The 21379-nt window shown below is 33.1% G+C and overlaps 3 protein-coding genes across 3 annotated transcripts in view; all 3 read left to right on the top strand.

Moving 5' to 3' along the window:
- Positions 1 to 21379, top strand: part of LOC149481376 (uncharacterized) — a 465629-nt gene that overhangs the window by 393613 nt on the left and 50637 nt on the right. The window lies entirely within an intron of this gene.
- On the top strand, positions 25 to 16321 carry LOC149481391 (protein KRI1 homolog). Its single transcript, XM_089704559.1, has 11 exons — positions 25 to 232; positions 313 to 513; positions 1035 to 1165; positions 3802 to 3950; positions 4829 to 4973; positions 11820 to 12029; positions 12525 to 12660; positions 13023 to 13102; positions 14265 to 14546; positions 14969 to 15138; positions 15407 to 16321. The coding sequence occupies exons 1-11, from the start codon at positions 115 to 117 to the stop codon at positions 16242 to 16244; spliced, it is 2460 nt and encodes an 819-aa protein (XP_089560685.1). The 5' UTR covers positions 25 to 114; the 3' UTR covers positions 16245 to 16321.
- Positions 16756 to 19055, top strand: RpS9 (ribosomal protein S9). The gene is made up of 4 exons (XM_089704702.1): positions 16756 to 16906; positions 17251 to 17482; positions 17775 to 17961; positions 18855 to 19055. The coding sequence occupies exons 2-4, from the start codon at positions 17260 to 17262 to the stop codon at positions 19027 to 19029; spliced, it is 585 nt and encodes a 194-aa protein (XP_089560828.1). The 5' UTR covers positions 16756 to 16906; positions 17251 to 17259; the 3' UTR covers positions 19030 to 19055.

Raw genomic sequence — 21379 nt, forward strand, 5'->3', positions numbered from 1 at the left:
GTCAACCTGTGATGACAATAATTGACAATTTGACAGTGACAACATTTGGAATACCATGTGGAATGAAAGTGGATTAAAGTGTGATCAAAAATAATTTTAACATTTATCTTGAAAATGACTAAAAAGAAATTATTTGACGAGGATTCTGAAGAGGAAGAAGTTAGTTTAAAAACAGAAAATGAATATGCGAAGAAATACGATAGGTGGCGCGAAAAGGAGGAGCTACACAAACGTAAATATAAGATTTTCTTTTTATTGAGATAAGTTCATATAATATAAAAACAATTAATATAATTCTTTTATTAATTTCAGTGGAACAGAAGTATGGATCAAAATCCTTAAATTCAAATGGATCGGAATCGGACAGCGAAGATGAAAGTGATGAACCGCCAGAAATAAACGAAGAAGTTGAGGTTCAATTCCTTAAAACCTTATCACTATTGAAAACTAAGGATCCCAGAATATACGACCCGAATTATAAGTTCTTTGATGAGAAAGTAGAGAAGGAAAAAGGTATGCATTCCTAATTTTTTTTTTAATATTTAGTTATCTTCAACAAGATACCTAAAATTGGTTGATTAATTACACTGTTGGATAAGTAATAATTTGATAGAAATAAAATACATTTATTGCTAATGCACACTTACATATATACAAAGAAAAAAACTACAATAGTGAAACTTAAAACTAAAGTGAAGAATATTGCAGTGTGCCACTGTAAAAGGGGCAAACCACTCATCACTCTTTGTGATATATTCTATCATACATCTTAATAACATGATATGTGTACTTTTGTTTTTTATTTAATACTAGCTGTTCCGCGCGGTTTCACCTGTATTGCTCAGCTCCTGTTGGTCTTAGCGTGGTGATATATAGCCTATAGCCTTCCTCAATAAATGGGCTATCTAACACCAAAAGAATTTTTCAAATCGGACCAGTAGTTCTTGAGATTAGCACGTTCAAACAAACAAACAAACTCTTCAGCTTTATAATATTAGTATAGATTAATACATGTACAAATCATATGATTTTAGAAAAGAAAGAGGAAGTGAAAAAGGTTACATTTGCTGACAGTGATGATGATGATGATGATGGACCCAACATATTCAGTATTGAAAAGAAAGCTGAAATCGATGAACCAGTAAAGAAAGATACAAAACCTGAGGTAGGGTGATTGCGCTGGTTTTCGTCCAGTTATGGGAGTTGCCAACTTTGTGATGCGAAATAAATATATTGGAGCACCCTTCCTTAAACATATAATATTTTTATTTAGTCCTTATAAAGTCTTCTTTAAGATGATATTAAGTGGAAAGAAATCATTTTGATGTACTTATCTTTTTATTTAAATTATTTTCTGCAAAAGTAGGGTATATGCTAGTTTTCGTCCAAAAAAACTGGTTTTCGTCCTAGTGTAAGCTAGTTTTCGGCCACCGTGTAGAAAAAGGAGGGTAGGTCAATTATTAAGTTAAAAACCAATTACAGGTAAATATATATACTTTTATTTAATCAACATCACAATTTCTCACTACCTTACAGGTTTAGTTTTACTAATAATAATCAATATAACTAGTCAACACTGAGATCTATGTAGCACTTGGCAGTCTTTATATGCGTTAGTGATGACTGTTTAATCATTCGTAATAAAGAAAGGAATGCGTTACTTACAATGTAAATGAATAAAGTAATAATTATAGGACTGAGAAATTACTTCAAAAAACAGAAATATTCATTCTAATACTTTGTTTATCAAATGAAACGTACTATATTAAACACAGCCATAATAATACGTTTTAGCTACTAAAATAAACTATACTATACCTTGCTGAACTATGCATTATTGTCTTACTGATGATGCCTTTATTAAAGATTCTTCAGTGTAGGTACCTACATAGCGTTTTTTTTTTCTAGCTTTCTTAGACTCCTTCGAGGCCATCTAAAAACAATAAGATCTTTCTTAGGATACGTTGAGTAAGTAGAATAAAAAAATATTGCATTGGCAAAACAGACCTAGAATAAAAGATGATACTCAAGTGAATGATAATCAAGAAAAATACAGTGTATTATGTCTAACCTACCCCCATTTATGCTACGAATAATTGACTCTACTTCACGTATGGAGAATGATACATGACTGAATGAATGACAATAATATTAGGTACCTACAACACTCTGGCCCTCACCAATTATTTATAAGGAAGATACTGAATAGAAAACTTTTCAATACGTAAAAAAGACGAAAAGTAATGCAAAAGAATAGCTATTTTTAATTTTTGTCCACTCCAATACTCATTCATGGACGAAAACTAAAACGTTTAAAGCTAAATTTAGTTTTCGTCCACTTCTTTAAATATTTTTTTATTTTGGCAGCACTGACAAAGCAGTGGACGGAAACCAAAAAATCTTAACTAATAGCAATAAAGATCACTTCGGGAGAAACTATTCAGTATTTTAAAGGTCCGATACAGTAAAAAGAACCTAACAAATATTCACGTAGCTGTTTGAGTTTTCGTCCACTTGGACGAAAACCAAATATTTTGAGAATTTGGTAACCTAGTATCCGTCCACTTAATTTTTCGAAGAGTATTATAAAAAAAGTATTATAAACACTTCTAATTGCGTTTAATAGGCTTATAACTAAACATACATACCAAAAACATTACGTAAACTAGCTAAAACAGTGATTTAACTTACCATGAACTTTTCTCGCCGGCAAATTTTTCTCTCACGCGATGACATCTGCAAGGCACGGATGGGAAGCGGCCCCTTTTACGTTAATTTTTTGAACTCTCTTCTTGTCAAATCAAATTTTCATGTTGATAGTACTGTTGCTTACACATTATGGACCGTAAAAAGTGCAAACTTGCGCGGGAAGGTAGGTTTGTATTCAAGTTTTACGCACGTGATTGTAGCAGGTCAGTCAAATGGACGAAAACCGAAACTGGACGGCAAACCAGCGCAATTACCCTATTATTATTTTTACTTATATTGTCAACTAGCGAACCCGCCGAACTCCGTTTCGCCACCTTATGTTTAAATACCAAACGAAATTTTATATATGAAAAATGATTTTCCCGTTTTTCCCGCTTTTCTTTTGAAATGTTTCCTGAATTTTCTTTGCTACAAACCTCACGGAGCCAGAGACCATTCCAACGAATGCAAATCCGTGGAAATTGGTTTGTGCGTTCTGGAGTTATAGCGTCAGGAAGGAATTCCGACTTATTTTTATATAGTAGATTATATTAAAGAAATAAAAACATTTTCAAATTAATTTAAACAAGAAGGGTTCATTACAAATAGCTAAATATTTTCTAATTTCTTTGTTATATTTTCTTCAACATACAAACTGCAAACAATTGAAAGTCATGGACATAGTCCAATTATAGTTTCTGGCCTTCCAAAAGACCTTTTTGTTTATAAGAGCAACTATGGAGTTTCATGTCGGTTCTTCTCCTTATATACTGCTTTCCGAATTGGTGGTAAATGTTAAAAAATGTCATGAAGATTCAAAAGTGCTTTTATAAGATGTCTAATTGAATAAATAAATGTTTGATATTGTAATTATATACCTATTCTTATTATTGGTTTCGAAGAATGTGTCATAAATAAATAAAAAAAGACGTGTGGCACTCAGGGACTGCCGCGGTAAAGCTATTGCATGCTATGCCTTCAAGCCACACCTCCGTGTCCGTCGGAGTGGGGAGCGTGAGGTGTTTTCGTTACGGAATTTCTGGATTCGGTCCCCGCGCTCAAGGCCCGCGATAGAAGCTATGCAATAGATTAAAATTTAATTAATATTTACAGGATGGGAAACTAAAAGATTTCCTAACAGGCAAAGCTGAGCATATAGATGATGAGGTAGAGAAAGACTTGGCTCCACTCAAGTCGTTATGGTCGGACCCTACGCTGAATGATGGAGAGGCGTTTCTGAGGGACTATATATTGAATAAAAGGTGAATATTGCGTATTCTTGTTCTTTAAAACAGTTTTTGTGTGAACTTTGTTAAATCACTCATAAAATAATACCAGAAATATATTTGCATTATTTATTTTCTTAATCAACTGATTATATGTGCACACGGCACGGTTTCATCTAGTAGCTAGTATATCTTTAGCAGTAAGCTTATGTGTTATTCTATTAAACACGCTACATCACTGCTAAGGATCATCGAAATTTATTCATTGGTTATCATGTAAAGAGAAACAAACATCCATACAATGTTACAAACAGTCTCTTTTACAATTTAAGTTTTAAAATTCAATGTGGTGTCCACTGAAAATAAATGGAGAATATTAGTTATGTCAATCCATACTAATATTATAAATGCGAAAGTAACTCTGTCTGTCTGTTACTCAATCACGCCTAAACTACAGAACCAATTTGCATGAAATTTGGTATGGATTTATTATGATACCCGAGAAAGGACATAGGCTACCTTTTATTGCGAAATATGTACCACGGGCGAAGCCGGGGCGGACCACTAGTATGTATATATTCTCTAGTCACTAGTGAATCTAAGCATAGAATAAACGAAATATCCACTAGTGTCTAGAGGATATTCCATTTTATACTGAAGTTATTATAAAATTATTGAAGTGAAACTTCTTTATCGGGGTTGGACAAAAATTTAGTGTAACATTTTTGCGTTACGCCGTACGCGTGACATTTTTGCGTTACACCATACTCGTGACATTTTTAAGGTCATAAAGAAGTTTCACTTCTCATGTGTGTACTCTAGTACACGCATACATTTTTTATTATGTTACTTACTTATATAATAAATGTATTTATTATATTTATGTCTTATGACTTTGTCATGCAAAATTGTAGATACTTGGACGATGATGATGAAGCAGTGCCAGAAGAGAAAGTAAGAGATGATGAGGACTTGGAAGCTGATGAGAAAACGGTCGAGGAGCAGGGGAAATTTGAACGGGCTTATAACTTCCGCTTTGAAGAACCGGATGAGGAATATGTTAGTAACATTATTGTTTTATTATTCTTGATGAAAAGCAATAAGAGAATAAATAATCATATCTTCTTAATCTTAACATATATAAATCTCGTGTCACAACTCACAATATTTGTCCTCAATGGACTCCTAAACCACTTAAGGCTGCAGTCTAGCAAAATTGCGTTTTCAACAAGTTATTTGACAATTTTTTCCCGGCTAATGAAATGATAAACTGAATTTTTTTTTCTTGTTTATCAATTAGTGTTATATACGCAATGCACGTGAATTTTTTCACATTTATAAAGTTACTTTATGTTACCTTAATCAGGCCTTCAAGATAAGTCTCTTTCCTCCAAAGACATTTCGAGCTAAGTTTGTGCACTCACTACGTTGCAACCGATTACAATTTACACAATCTGATCAGCGCATTATTATCCTTATATAGTCGTTATTAAAAACTGCTGAATACAATTGCCGAAAAACTTATGATTTTCCTAATTAGAACGTTATAAATTCATTAAATTTCCCATTTTTTGCCTTACAAAATCTATTGATAAATACTGCTAAAAGTTATTTTTTCCATTAATTTATTCGAGTTGGTTGAAGACCAATGAGTATTAATCGTTTAAAAAAAAATTATTTTGAATTTTGATAATTCTTTAAATATTAAAAAAATATTTAAAATAATTAGGAAAAATCCTAGCGAATTTCTTTAGTCGCGCTCCTTGGGCCGGAGCGTTCTGACGTGTGCTCTACGCTCGATTTTCCTTCATACCGAAGTGAAAGTTGCTCTACTTCATTAAATTTAATATTTTTGTTAATTGATTATTTTTATCTTAGTTTTGTGCAAATATTCGTATTTTTAAACATTTGATTTCGATATGGAAAATAAACGAAAAAAATACGCGTGTAACTACTAGAAAAAAAATTATCTTCGAACATAAAGTTAATGAAACCAAATAGATTGCAAAGGTGATTGGCAACAATTTCTTTATTTTACGGGGTGTCAGTAAAGGGATGTATATTTCTTTAAAACTAAAGTAAGCTCATAAATTTTCTTATAATATAATTTTTTTGAAGTTCCAAAAATGTTTATTTTTCGTTTGAGAAATACGAAATATAATATAAACTTGTATTGAGAACTTGAACTTCCCAAGTTCATCCGGGGAAATCCCCATACGGGGAAAATGATTTGTTTACTCCAAAATTGATCCGAGGTGTTTAAATTTTTTCTTCTAGTCATTTTCAACGTAGCGGCATGTTGTTTGATTATTAATTTTGTAACTTAAATACAGGATGTTGGTTTTATATTCTGATCTTACAGACGCGCTGACAAATTTAGTCCGCCATTTCTAGTTTAGTCTACCAACTCTAAGTACCAATATTAAAACGAATGGATTATCATCACATCATCAAAACTCAGATGTAATGGAAGATCACAATAACATAGAAAATTCAGTGGGTGTTGAGAACTAAACAAACAGAAGTAACACAGACGCGAAGAATAAAAAAAGAGGACGAAAACGATAATTCGTTGATGCTTTCCCTTTTCGACGTATTGTTAGGGTACATCACCAATCTGCAAAAAACAAAACTGATGATTCCCAATTGCTGATTAAAAATGAAAAACAAATAATCGACAACAGTGGTGAAAATTTGCTGATCACAATGAAACATCCTTCAGTGGTAGCAGATTTACTCATTAAAAATGTATCGGTGAACAGCGTAAAGGAGAGGAGGACAGGAAAACATTATGAATGTGGATGGTGGATTGTATACAGGGTGTAATCGATAAGTATGTGCAGGCGATTATGACGTTATTATTGCAGGTATCAAAAAACTTAAAACCGATATCGAAATTACTTTACCTAATGAGCAAAATGACAATAATAACTTTTTAAAAGTATAACGAGAAATATCTAAAAAATTTACTTTATACACTCCCATATCAAAAAGGGAAAATGGGACTAGTAGAAGTTAAATGTCTAATTCCGGCAAAAGACATGAATGCGGAAGATGCGGTTAAAAAAAAATTTAATATTTGAAATACAATGCAAAAAATAACACTTTTGTCATAGATAAGAATCATGACTATTTTTTCTAAATTCAGGGACAACTAAACGTTGCAGAAGCAGAAGTCTGCTTATTTGCTGTTTGGACTGGTGTGAATAATTCGTTAAAAATAGAATATAATTATAAAAAAGTATGTAACGTTTAGGCAAAATAAAATGATGGACCATTATCAAGATTTTACATAAATTGCCTACTGTCAGAATTGATTGATTCAAGACTTCAGCATTCGATGCCCATCAAGGACCCATCCTATATCATTCAAGCGATTGAAAAAAAAGAGATAAATCCAGTGCAACCGATAAAGCATCAGAATGTTAGCAAAAGATTTATTAGGTTTATCAATATAAATCTATATATTACACATAATATAATAAATCTGTAGAAGACGCGAAGACTGACATCCGCGCGGACGGAGTCGCGGGCGGAAGCTAGTCAGAAATAAATATCTTTTGTTTTCATTTGCGTATTTTTCTATTTTATAATTTTTTAACACAAACATTACATTTTTTTTATTATATACAAAATTTGTTTATCCGTTTTATTAGTTAAACTGAACAACTTTCACTAAGAAACTTAGGTCGAAAAAAATGTATAGAGTTATGCATTTTGTATGGAAAGCTTATTTTTTTTTATATTTCGTCCAAATTTCTTTGTAAAAGTTGATCAGTTATATAAACATGAAGTTGAAGATATCAATAGAAAGTATTCGCAAATTTTGTGTACTGATAAAAAAAAATCACCCGGTGTAATTTTCACGAAAATTGTTTCAAATTGTCATTTTTGGTACTTATTACGAATATTAAATTATACATACGAATGATTTAATTTTTAAAAATTAAGTGGAGCAACTTTCCCTTAGTACATTTGTATTATTTACATATAGGATGACAGGATGCATTTGTTTGCACTACTAGACCAAGCCCTTAACCGATTATAATAAAATTCGCACACCATGTGCAGTTCGATCCAACTTGAGAGATAGGATAGTTTAAACATGTTGGTACCACGGGCGAAGCCGGGGCGGACCGCTAGTATAACAGAAAAACAATTATAACATAAACAGTAAATAAAAATATTTCTTCTAAAGTTAGACTCAACCATAATATTTCTTTGAATACATTATTTTTCTTACTCATCATCCACTCACATGGATTAAAATATTTAAAATCACTACAGCAGTTTTTAAGTTTATCTTGCTGTCCGCGACTTCGCTCACGCATTTTGTGTAGTTTGTATAGTGGAAGTCGAGCGCGCTTGGAACAAAAATGGCCAGCTTGGGGATCGTTGGTAACTCAGATCAACGTAATGTAAGGTGCGTCCACACTAGCAAACATAGTACGCGTTAAATGATCAAGTGTGGACCCACCTTATTAAGTCAAAAACTGACGTGGGCAATAATATAATCTACATAACACGCGGAAGAGCTTTCAAATACATAGAATAATAATCTATAGAATCAATAATGAAATGGTGAACGTCCTCATTTTGAAGTCGGTTGAACATATTATGTACATGTTTGAGATCCATTATTTCACATTACACCATTTCGACCGATGAACAAACATTAGGTAATATAAACACAAATGCGTTGGAACATCACGATATATATTTTTCAAAGCGCATTAGCGACTAGCGAATGAGTAATCGATGTTAAATTTAGCTTTCCAAGTCAAATAAGCTTTTTGTGAAAATGCGTGCGATTAGAGCTTTTAATAAAAATTAAGCTCTCCGTGCGATTAGAGCTTTTAATGAAAATTAAGCTCTCCGTGCGATTAGAGCTTTTAATAAAAATTATGCTCTCCGTGCGATTAGAGCTTTTAATGAAAATTAAGCTCCGTGCGATTAGAGCGTTTTGTGAAAATTAAGCTCTCCGTGCGATTAGAGCTTTTTATAAAAATTAAGCTCTCCGTGTGATTAGAGCTTTTTGTGAAGATTAAGCTCTCCTTGCGATTAGAGCTTTTTGTGAAAATTAAGCTCTCCGTGCGATTAGAGCTTTTTGTGAAAATTAAGCTCTCCATGCGATTAGAGCTTTTAATGAAAATTAAGCTCTCCGTGCGATTAGAGCTTTTAATGAAAATTAAGCTCTCCGTGCGATTAGAGCTTTTTGTGAAAATTATGCTCTCCGTGCGATTAGAGCTTTTTATAAAAATTAAGCTCTCCGTGCGATTAGAGCTTTTTGTGAAGATTAAGCTCTCCTTGCGATTAGAGCTTTTTGTGAAAATTAAGCTCTCCGTGCGATTACAGCTTTTTGTGAAAATTAAGCTTTCCATGCGATTAGAGTTTTTAATAAAAATTAAGCTCTCCGTGCGATTAGAGCTTTTAATGAAAATTAAGCTCTCCGTGCGATTAGAGCTTTTTGTGAAAATTATGCTCTCCGTGCGATTAGAGCTTTTTATAAAAATTAAGCTCTCCGTGCGATTAGAGCTTTTTGTGAAGATTAAGCTCTCCTTACGATTAGAGCTTTTTGTGAAAATTAAGCTCTCCGTGCGATTACAGCTTTTTGTGAAAATTAAGCTTTCCATGCGATTAGAGCTTTTAATGAAAATTAAGCTCTCCGTGCGATTAGAGCTTTTAATGAAAATTAAGCTCTCCGTGCGATTAGAGCTTTTTGTGAAAATTATGCTCTCCGTGCGATTAGAGCTTTTAATGAAAATTAAGCTCTCCGTGCGATTAGAGCTTTTTGTGAAAATTATGCTCTCCGTGCGATTAGAGCTTTTTATAAAAATTAAGCTCTCCGTGCAATTAGAGCTTTTTGTGAAAATTAGGCTCTTCGTGCGATTAGAGCTTTTAATGAAAATTAAGCTCTCCGTGCGATTAGAGCTTTTAGTGAAAATTAAGATCTGCGTGCGATTAGAGCTTTTTGTGAAGATTAAACTCTCCGTGCGATTAGAGCTTTTTGTGAAAATTAAGCTGTCCATTCGATTAGAGCTTTAAATGAAAATTAAGCTCTCCGTGCGATTAGAAGATTTTATGAAGATTAAGCTCTCCGTGCGATTAGAACTTTTTGTGAAAATTAAGTTTTTCCGTGTGATTAGAGCTTTTTGTGAAAATTAAGCTCTCCGTGCGATTACAGCTTTTTGTTAAAATTAAGCTCTCCGTGCGATTAGAGCTTTTTGTGAAAGCTCTCCGTGCGATTAGAACTTTTTGTGAAAATTAAGTTTTCCGTGCGATTAGAGCTTTTTGTGAAAATTAAGCTCTCCGTGTGATTAGAGCTTTTTATAAAAATTAAGCTCTACGTGCGATTAGAGCTTTTTGTGAAGATTAAGCTCTCCGTGCGATTAGAGCTTTTTGTGAAAATTAAGCTCTCCGTGCGATTAGAGCTTTTTGAGAAAATAAAGCTCTCCGTGCGATTAGAGCTTTTTGAGAAAATTGAGCTCTCCGTGTGATTAGAGCTTTTTGTGAAAATTACGCTCTCCGTGCGATTAGAGCTTTTTGAGAAGTTTAAGCGCTCCGTGCGATTAGAGCTTTTTGTGAAAATTAAGCTCTCCGTGCGATTAGAGCTTTTAATAAAAATTAAGCTCTCCGTGCGATTAGAGCTTTTTGTGAAAATTAAGCTCTCCGTACGATTAGAGCTTTTGGTGCATTCATTTTTGAGTTCATCACGAACAGACGCGGCGGAGGACTTTGATGATTAGGCATGACGACAGTATCCATAAATGATCGTATTAGTGTTTTTAAGGGAAAATGTATAATAAATAAATTAAATATAGTGACTTAGAAATCTTAAAAACATTAAGATTAATGAGATTATCAATAAAATAAAACATTGAAATTCTGCAGTTGGCCATTTTGACTAAAACACGCGTGACGTCACGCTTAAGTAAACAACTCACGTCAGATGTGTTTTGTTGTTATGAATATGTTGAGAATACGCATTTTTATTTATTTTCTATTGTTTCACGTATGCTTTATCGACTTAGAACAGAAATATAATTGCGAATTCACGAATACATGGTTCGGGGTTCTCCGCGCCAACTTTATACAATCATTTCTTATTCTTTCTATTTATTTTTGTTTTTTCTCAACTTTAATTGTTATTTTGTTGATGTTGCTTGTTTACTAGAAGTCACATTTATTTTTCATGTTCGTTTTATGTTTCATCAAGAACAATTGTTGTACTTTTGTTAAAGAAAAAGAAAACAATTATTGTTCCCTTTTAGTTTACCTCTTGTTGTCACACAATTGGACTATTATTGGTGTGCCTTGTAATTAGGGTTTTTATATGTAATTTGTATAATTTATCTTAATAACAGCTGTAAGGTGCCTTTTATGAATAAAATAAAAATAAAAAATAAAATAAATTTTCTCGCTTGAAATAATTACTAACACATTTTTGAGCATTATTTTTATGTGGATTCACACTGCAATACTGCACACCACTTATAAACTTTGAAATTCGTTTCTATAACACATATTAAATAAATATTTTTTTAATTTTCTTCGCAATGCGTACAAATAATTACGTATTTACTAAAGAGTGACGTCACGCCTACGCCATGACTCCTGCGAGCTGTTTTGGCACAGTTAATAAATATTTTTTGAAAAATGGCTTTTATCTTCGTTAAATTTAAGTATATAACCTATTTATAGGGTTTTTCTTGTATAGTAAACGTATACATACATTATGGAAGAGGATTTCAAAATCTTTCGTCATGCCTATTGATTTCTTATTAAGTAGTAGGATTACCCATTAGTTGACAGAACTCCGTAAAAAATGGATCCATACCTACCTGTCTCTAACTGCTTATTATTGCCTATGTTTTAATTATAATATAATGCATGAAATATTTCTAGCTAAAACGCTACCCCCGTACAATGAACTACATACGTCCCAAAGACGACCGGCGCTCACGCAAGCGAGCAGAGATACGAGAGAGGAAAGAACAAGAGAAACAGAAGAAAATGGAAGAGATTGCAAGAATGAAGGCGCTCAAACTGAAAGAGATTCAGGAAAAGATCGCTAAGATCAAGGAGGTTACCGGCAATGAGGATCTGGCTTTTGAGGTGATTTTTTAGTGTTATTTGCTTATAAAAATAACGTCCTTTAATATTTATTTATCATTTATTTATTTATTTCACATGTGAATAAAGCTTGTTGATTATGTTCAAGCGAGTTTCCTATAAATATAGCTGGTTTATTTAATGTGTTAAATTAATTTTAACTAATGATATTATAAAGCTTGTTGAAGAGTTTGTTTGTTTGTTTGAACGGTCCGATTTGAAAAATTATTTCTTTGTTAGATAGCCCATTTATCAAAGATGGCTATAGGCTATCATCACGCTAAGACCAACAGGAGCGGAGCACTGCGGGTAAAACCATGGAGCATAGCTAGTCTAATATATTAGGAAATGAATTTCACAAAATTATTGTTGATTATTTTATTGATACTTAATATTAACAAAATGTGGGTACTTTTAAAACTATGAAAAATACCAACAACACTTACAAAAATAGAACACAATTATTATAAATCAAAAATATTGAATAATTATCCACAGGAACAAGATATAGAAGGTGACTTTGATCCTGACGAGCATGACAAACGAATGAAGCAGCTATTTGATGAACAGTTCTACGGCCAGGCTGATGATGAGAAACCTGTCTTCCCTGATCTTGATGAAGAACTGGAAATTGGTAAATTAGTTAAAGATTAGAGAGATATAATTTATGTTTTATGAGGCCATATGTCTATACTTCTATACTAATATTATAAAGAGGAAAGGTTTGTATGTATGTATGGTTTTCACGCATAAACTACTGGACCGATTTGGATGAAATTTGGCACAGATAATCTTTAGACCCTGAGAAAGAACATAGGCTACTTTTTATTGCGAAATATGTACCACGGGCGAAGCCGCAGTGGACCGATAGTTGTGTTGTAAACAAGTCAAAGTGGGTATTTAGAAATTTTATATAACGTCATAATAGAAAACTAAAATATTTCGATTATTCATATGCTTTTATGGCTTAAATTTAAAATTGCACAATTTTTTCAGAAAATTGGGATAACTATGAGAATGAGAAGCAAAATGCTGATAATGAGGAAGGACCTCATTGTGAAGATGAAGATTTTAATGTAAGCTAAATATTTTATGAATGAATATTCAAGAATGTAGTAACTTGGTGCAGAGGAAATTTCCATTTATAGATATAACAAGAACTTATAGACCGGGAGATACTGACACAAAATTTCGAGTCATTTGTAACAGGATGGCGGTTCTACAGGGTTCTTAGTACGCAATGACAAAAAGAAAAATGATGGTGTGAACGCTGGTACCGGCGGCTTAGTCGCGTGGGCGTTAGTCGAACTCATCGGAAAATAGCGAAAGTCAAACGATTTGTAACAGTATGGCACTTATTTTCCCTGTAAGTTTGAGGATCAACGAATATAAATACAAAATTTCAAAGATCTAGGTGTTGGAAATCTTCACTTATATAAATTAATAATAAATTTATTTTTCAAGTATGACAGCACTTTTTCCCCCTACTAGAAGTATGGCAAATATAATAATGGTCACATTTTATCAAATACTCTCCAAAAAGCCAAATGCAATACTGGTACAAAAAGATAGGCGAAATAAAAAAATTTTGCAGATTTTCGGCGGTATGGCGACCATTTGGAATCGTCCGAAAAGTATGGCATGGCGATTTTCGTAAATGGCTGCACGACGATGGTTACCTGTGCAAAAGTTAGCTTGGTACAAATGGTTGAATAATTGTTTTTTTTAAATCAACACATTCGCGTCGGTATGGCGGGCTGTAAGTCATACCGGAAAAGTATGGCATGACACTACCGCCTACTTCTTTTTTATGGGCTATCGGTAAATTCTAAAATTTTTGTGTTACAAATCGTTTGACTTTCGCTATTTTTCCGACGAGTTCGACTAACGCCCACGCGACTAACCCACCGGTACCAGCGTTCACACCATCATTTTTCTTTTTGTCATTGCGTACTAAGACCCCTGTAGAACCGCCATCCTGTTACAAATGACTCGAAATTTTGTGTCAGTATCTCCCGGTCTATTACAAGTGTTTTAAATAAAAAATTTACACTTTGAACAAAAAAACCATAATTTTCTTATAATTTGACACTCACTAGTCTAAATATTTTTTTTCACTTCGTCCGGGTAGGGCGAATTTTTGTGATCGTTTTTTTTTCTTTAAAAATTTCTCATTAATAAGCATTTGAATGCTATAAAAATAAGTACCAAACTCATTATTTTTTATTGTTTTCCCAGATGGACGCAGACTACGATCCCAAAAAGGCAAAAGAGAATCTAGTAGAGGAATTAAAAAGAAGCGTGGGCAAGAAACGCAGAAACCGTAAAAGAAAGTCCAAACTTGCTGAAATTTTAGCGGAAGATAAGCCAAAATTTGTGCCAGATGTTGAAAAAACGTACAGTGAATTTATGGAGGAATATTATAAGATGGATTGTGAAGATGTGATAGGCGGAGACTTGCCGACCAGGTTCAAGTATAGGGAGGTTGTGCCGAACGACTATGGACTTAGTATAGAGGAGGTAAGGCTTATTTTTTGAAGTGAAAACTTCTTTAGCGGCGTTGGGTATAAAATCTTAAACTCGCGTCAGGACACGTGGCCTGATCGAAAAAGCGTAAGACGGATGTTTTTTTTTTTAGCCCTTATATTCCATGAGTAAGACGGATACCATTCCAAAATATCAAACATGCTGAACGTTAATAATCAAGTTTTCACTTCTGCCGGCACTCCCCTAGTGCAACCCGTCTTTTTTTAATGTTCTATAACATCTAATCCTAAACTACCTTCAAGCTGTTAGAACTAGATGGAAGGCATTCGAGTAAAAAAATAATCATCAAAATCGGTTCAACCAATCGAAAATCGAAATGAGATGTTTATTTAATGACCAAAAATTTTTGTACGTGTTTTTAACAAAAAATATACCAAAATAATATTTTTTCACAGATTCTCTTAGCTGATGACAAGGAACTAACTCAATGGGTGCCTTTGAAGAAAATAGTTAAATATCGTCCGGAAAATATAGAAAAGAGTGAAGTGAACACATACAGACAGAAAGCAGCTGACGAAAGACTCAAACGCAAAGTCTTGCCGAGTTTGTTCAAGGATTTACCTGAGTAAGTTTTATTTTACTATTGAATTATTCAATATTATAAATTTATTAAATACAAAGATAATTTATATTAAATGGTCGCAATTTTAGACTAGTTCTCTTTCAAATTTGTGGTAATAATCCTAAATGTAAGTCTTGTTATTCTTAAATTTAAATAATTATTTTTAACCATAAACTAAACCACCATTCACATGTCAGAAGTAGACCAAATCTAAATGCGACCACGGGAGTAGAAAGTTTATAATAAATATAATTTTTATTTCCATTTTTAGGGAACCAGAAGTGGTTGTACCACTTGAAGAAACAATCAAAAAGAAGAAAAAGAAAAAGAAGAAAAATAAATCTAAAAACGACGATGAAACTGGAGTTAGTAACCACAATGTTGATGAAAATACAGAACTAAATGAATTACCTGAAAATAACGATACGGGAATAGAAATTGAAGTTAAAGCAAGGAAAAATAAGAATAAGAAACACAAACATGATAGACAAAATGCAACAGAATTAAATACAGAAGATAGTATCAATAATGTTGTTGATGATAATACAAGCAATATAAATGATAATCAAGACAAAAATAGTGCAATAGAAGCTAATGGAGGTCAAAAGAAGAAGAAACATAAAACTGAAGTAACTAATTATGTACAAGTCAATGATGAAAAATATGTGGTTGAAGAAAGTCAAATTAGCGAAAATTCTAGAAGGAAAAAGAAAAACAAAAATAAACAAATTAACTCTGATATTCAAAGAAATGGTGAAAGCACACAAGCTAACACAGATAAATCGATAAATATTATAGCTACTAATTTTGGAAAGAAGAAGAAAAGTAATTCATTCACAGTTGAGGATGTGAATTCTGAATTAACTAAAGCAAGTAAAACTGGAGTTTTCAGTAAAACACAAGGACAAAAGAGAAAAGCTAATTTCAATGATGATAATGCACCGAAAAGGAAGAAAAACAAAAAACAATTTAATACAGATAAGAAAAAGACAAATAATAATTCTAGTGACAATAAAAATCCTCTATCAAAATTATCAGATGAGAGATTGAAAGCGTATGGGCTTAATCCTAAAAAGTACAGGAGTTTCTTGAAATATAAAAAGTTTTAACTTGTAAATATTTGCAATGTAAATATTTGAAAAATACAATTTGTAGAAAATATTAAATAAATTTATTTCTATATGTATTAACTTTGTATTCTTTTTATCTATGAATGCCCCTATAGGTATGTATTATGTGTTTAGAGACGGAACTTCTCATTTATACGTTTAAAAAAATTGTAAAAATCACTTAAAAATGCTGTTTCAAATTCAACAGCAGTTTCTATTTTCTATTTAACTTTTCTGGGTAATAAAAAGAGTAATAATGCTGGAAACCTATTAAATCCGTCAGATATTATTACTCGCATATGCTCGGATACCTTATTTATTACGTTTTCTGCGATGGTACGGGAATGTACTAGTTTGTCGTTAGATATCTAACGGTAAGGTTAATAAAAACACCTTTATAATATTCTCGTCTCTAAAAGCTGTTAGCAGAATATACAATTAGTTTAGAAATTATGCCAGTGACCTAAGCTAGGACTTGTGAAATTATAATAGAAGAATTATATTATTCAAATAACTGAAGTACAACATCTATAAACTGTAATGACTTTTATCTTTTTATAGTCTCTGGACTTGTCCCTTGACAGCTGTCGACGAGTTTATTTGACTGTCAAAGTGACAGACCTTTTCATAACCTCTTTTTCGGCGAGCCGTGTTGTGTGCAGGTGCGTTGTGAAATAGTTATTAGTAAATAATTAAAAAAGGTGCGAATTTGAATTTATTTCGGGAAAATAATACTGCATTAACAATTATAAAAGTGTCCGTGTCAATTATTATAATTTGTGATTTATTTATAGTAAAAAATTAGCCCGATGGAAATAGATTAATTTTACATACTGTAGTATCACCAAACTAAGTTCGAGTTTGAAAAGTGTTAAGCTGTGAATCTAAATGAATTAACATGTAATATTTATTTAAGAAGTGCCTTCTCTCAATAGTGTTTTAAGTTTTAACCTATAATTCCACCGGTCTATAGTGTTGTGTTATTAATCATCTTTTATATCGATAGCTCGCCATCATGGTGAACAACCGTGTGCCGTCAGTCTTTTCCAAGACATACGTGACGCCCCGTCGTCCCTTCGAAAAGGCGCGTCTCGACCAGGAGTTGAAGATCATCGGTGAATATGGTCTGAGGAACAAGCGTGAGGTCTGGAGGGTTAAGTACACGCTGGCCAGGATCCGTAAGGCCGCCCGTGAGTTGCTCACCCTTGAAGAAAAGGACCCCAAGAGATTGTTCGAAGGTATGTTCTACACGTTGACCTTAAAATTAGGTTATGTTTTTAACTTTTTAATTACCATGTCACCATACACATGCTATGATCATTTTGCAAATTACTGAATTAAATTTCAATTTAAAATTTGTAAGATTAGAAACAAAGAATTGAACACAATTTTTTTTTACCATGATGAACATTTATGGCAACCTCTTGACATATAATAAATTGATGATTCTATTTAACCTGAAATAACTTATTCTCTATAATTTTGAATAAAATCCTCGATCCTTGCTTAAGAACTATTTTACCCTTTCAGGTAATGCGCTTCTTCGTCGTCTGGTCAGAATCGGCGTGTTGGACGAGAAACAGATGAAACTCGATTATGTGCTCGGTCTTAAGATTGAGGACTTCTTGGAGCGCCGTCTGCAGACACAGGTCTTCAAGGCTGGTCTCGCCAAGTCCATCCATCACGCTAGGATCCTCATCAGACAGAGACACATTCGGTGAGCTGGTGCATTTGTGAATGCACATTTATTGTTAAACTAGCTTTCCGCCCGCGTTTTCTAAGAAAAACCCGCATAGTTCCCGTTCCTGTGGGATTTCCGGCATAAAACCTATCCTATGTGTTAATCCAAGTTACCCTCTATATGTGTGCTAAATTTCATTGTAATCGGTCCAGTAGTATTTGCGTGAAAGAGTAACAAACATCCATACATCCATACAAACTTTCGCCTTTATAATAGTAGTAGTATTATAGGTGCAAAATGTTCACGAATTGTAATAAATAACATAAATTTCATAACAATCTCATAACATGGTTATTACTATACTATAATATTCAGTATTCTTGTTCGATAGCAATTTTATTCAATATGTTTATGGTATTTGACAATAAAATCAAATGCAGGTGAAGCAGAAATCCCGGATGAAGCCGGTTTGAACTTGTGCCTATTATCATAAAGACCACTTGATTCTCAACTTGTTGAGATCAATGTCTTGAAATTATTGCTTTTTTGAGCTTTTAAGAGGTAATGTATGGTGTATGTATCAATACACAGACATTATTATATTTAGATAAAAAGACATACATATTACATACTCATTGTTATTATTTATACAATATAGTTTACTAAATGTTGCAAAATAAGCTTATGCCATGCTTTTTGAAGAAATATCTTTGAAGCTGTTTTTTTTTACCTATGTCTCTGCCAGAATTATTTGGAGTGGATAATAATTGACTGTACATACATATTTCTTAAAAAAATCAAGTACGAATAAATTATTATTGTCTACCTAATGTAAAATTTTAAAGAATTATAATATCTACAATATGAATTGCCAATATTGAAAAATACAACCTACAAACAGTATCATTAATCGCAAAACTAATTTCCAGCGTCCGCAAGCAAGTAGTGAACATCCCATCGTTCATTGTCCGCCTGGACTCTGGCAAGCACATTGACTTCTCGCTCAAGTCGCCCTTCGGCGGAGGTCGCCCGGGTCGCGTCAAGAGGAAGAACCTCCGCAAGGGACAGGGCGGTGGTGCTACCAATGATGAAGAGGAGGATTAGACTAATAAACTGATGTTTATACATTATAGCGTGTTTTATTTATAGCTATTTTTTAACAATTAACTTGACATTGCAACAGTATAAAAAAAATTTTAAGAAATTTTTATTTATTTATTTATTTATTTATTTAACACTTTAATAATTGTACAGAAGCCTTAGAACTACTTACACAATACACATAGAACAGAGTACAACTATTTTGGCGGCCTTATCACTTAATAGTGATCTCTTCCAGGCAACCACGGTAAAAGGTAAACAAGCAAAAAGATCACTAATTGGCGGGACGAGAACAGAAAAAGAATAATTAATAGCAAGAAAACAAAAAAAGAAATAAAATAATAATATATATCTACCTTAAATAATACATATCCATATACAATATCACATATACTATACATATACATAAATAAAATAAACAGATATACATACCAATTACATATTATATAATAAACATAAATAAATATATACTTAGAGGGAAACACACTGATATTGAATAAGATAAAATTATTATACGAATACCATCTATATCTAATACAGAGTACCGCGTACATATTGTAACATAATGAAAATATGAAAGAAAAATAAAAAGTTAATAAAATATTACTGGTCCGGATCAGCAGCGGAAAGAAAATGTTGTCGCACAAGATTTTTAAAACCCGAAGGGGTCTGGGCTTGACGAATATTTAATGGCAGAGAGTTCCATAACTTAACTGATATCGCTGCAAAAGACTTGCCATAAAAATTTGTGCGTCGGCTTGGAACACGCAAGATGAGTCTATCCTCAGAGCGAAGTGAGTAGCTTTCACTGTGCAGGAAGGAAAAATTGGACTTGAGGTAGGAAGGAGCGGAGGGATTAAAAAGGATACGGAACAGTAGTTGCAAATAGTGTAGATTCCGGCGAAGTCGGATAGGGAGCCACCTGAGCCTTTTCCTGAAAGAAGAAACGTGGTCATATTTTCGAAGGCCGAAAATAAATCTAATACAGAAATTTTGGAGACGCTCAAGTTTATCAAGATGCTTTTTTACATGGATAAATTATTCAGAATGTTCAGTGATCATAAAATATTCACTAATGGGTATCTGCCTCATCATATAAATGGTGTGAAAGAGATAAAAAAACATACAGGCGTCATTCAAGGTCATAATATTTTCTTGTTACAAGTTAATGTTCATACTGAAATCTCCAGTGTATTAGATATTATAAGCTTCTTGGACCGCACTATGAAATAGACAAATGATAGGATGTCCGATGTCCATACTTTGTCGCTAGACGGAATATATAGTATACTAGCGGTCCGCCCCGGCTTCGCCCGTGGTACATATTTACGTTTTCTCTACATAAAAACCATCCTCGTACTTCAAGGAATATAATAAAAAAAGAATTATCGAAATCGGTTCAGCAGGTCTCGAGTTATGCGCTTACCAACACATTTTGCGATTCATTTTTATATATAAGATTATATTACTTGCTCTGTGGTACATATAGTAATAATTATGTATACTAGTATTCGACTCCAAAAATTTGCATCAAAATAAGATCGAGATAGTCATTTTTTTGATCGAACTGTGGAACATAATTATTTTTGCGGGTTCTCAAGAATTCGATTGGCGGGAAATTTGAAAATAACGAAAAAAACTATTAACCAACTGTTAGTCATTATTTTTAGAATTAAAAAAAGGATATTCGTTCATTGTCCGCCTGGACTCTGGCAAGCACATTGACTTCTCGCTCAAGTCGCCCTTCGGCGGTGGCCGTCCTGGTCGCGTCAAGAGGAAGAACCTCCGCAAGGGACAGGGCGGTGGTGCTACCAATGATGAAGAGGAGGATTAGACTAATAAACTGATGTTTATACATTATACTGTGTTTTATTTGTATTTTTGAAGTGAAAACTTCTTTAGCGGCGTTGGGTATAAAATCTTAAACTCGCGTCAGGACACGTGGCCTGATCGAAAAAGCGTAAGACGGTTTTTTTTTTTAGCCCTTATATTTTTATTTTCGTCTTAACAAGACGGATACCATTCCAAAATATCAAACATGCTGAACGTTAATAATCAAGTTTTCACTTCTGCCGGCACTCCCGGAGTGCAACCTGTCTTTTTTTTTTACAATTTAACTTGACATTGCAACAGTTTATAAAATTTATTAATCAATTTTTACATGGATAAATTATTCAGAATGTACAGTGATCACGAAATATTCACTAATGGGTATCTGCCTCATCATATTATGGAGATCAAACATCTATACTAATATAATAAAGCTGAAGAGTTTTTTTGTTTGTTTGAACATTCTAATCTCAGAAACTACTGGTCCGATTTGAAAAATTCTTTTGGTGTTAGCCTTAATTGA

This window comes from Colias philodice, chromosome 16, assembly GCF_061535455.1.
Source record: "Colias philodice isolate Cphi_HAF_F1 chromosome 16, ilColPhil1 Martin Lab GWU primary, whole genome shotgun sequence".
NCBI classification, from domain to species: Eukaryota; Metazoa; Arthropoda; class Insecta; order Lepidoptera; family Pieridae; genus Colias; species Colias philodice.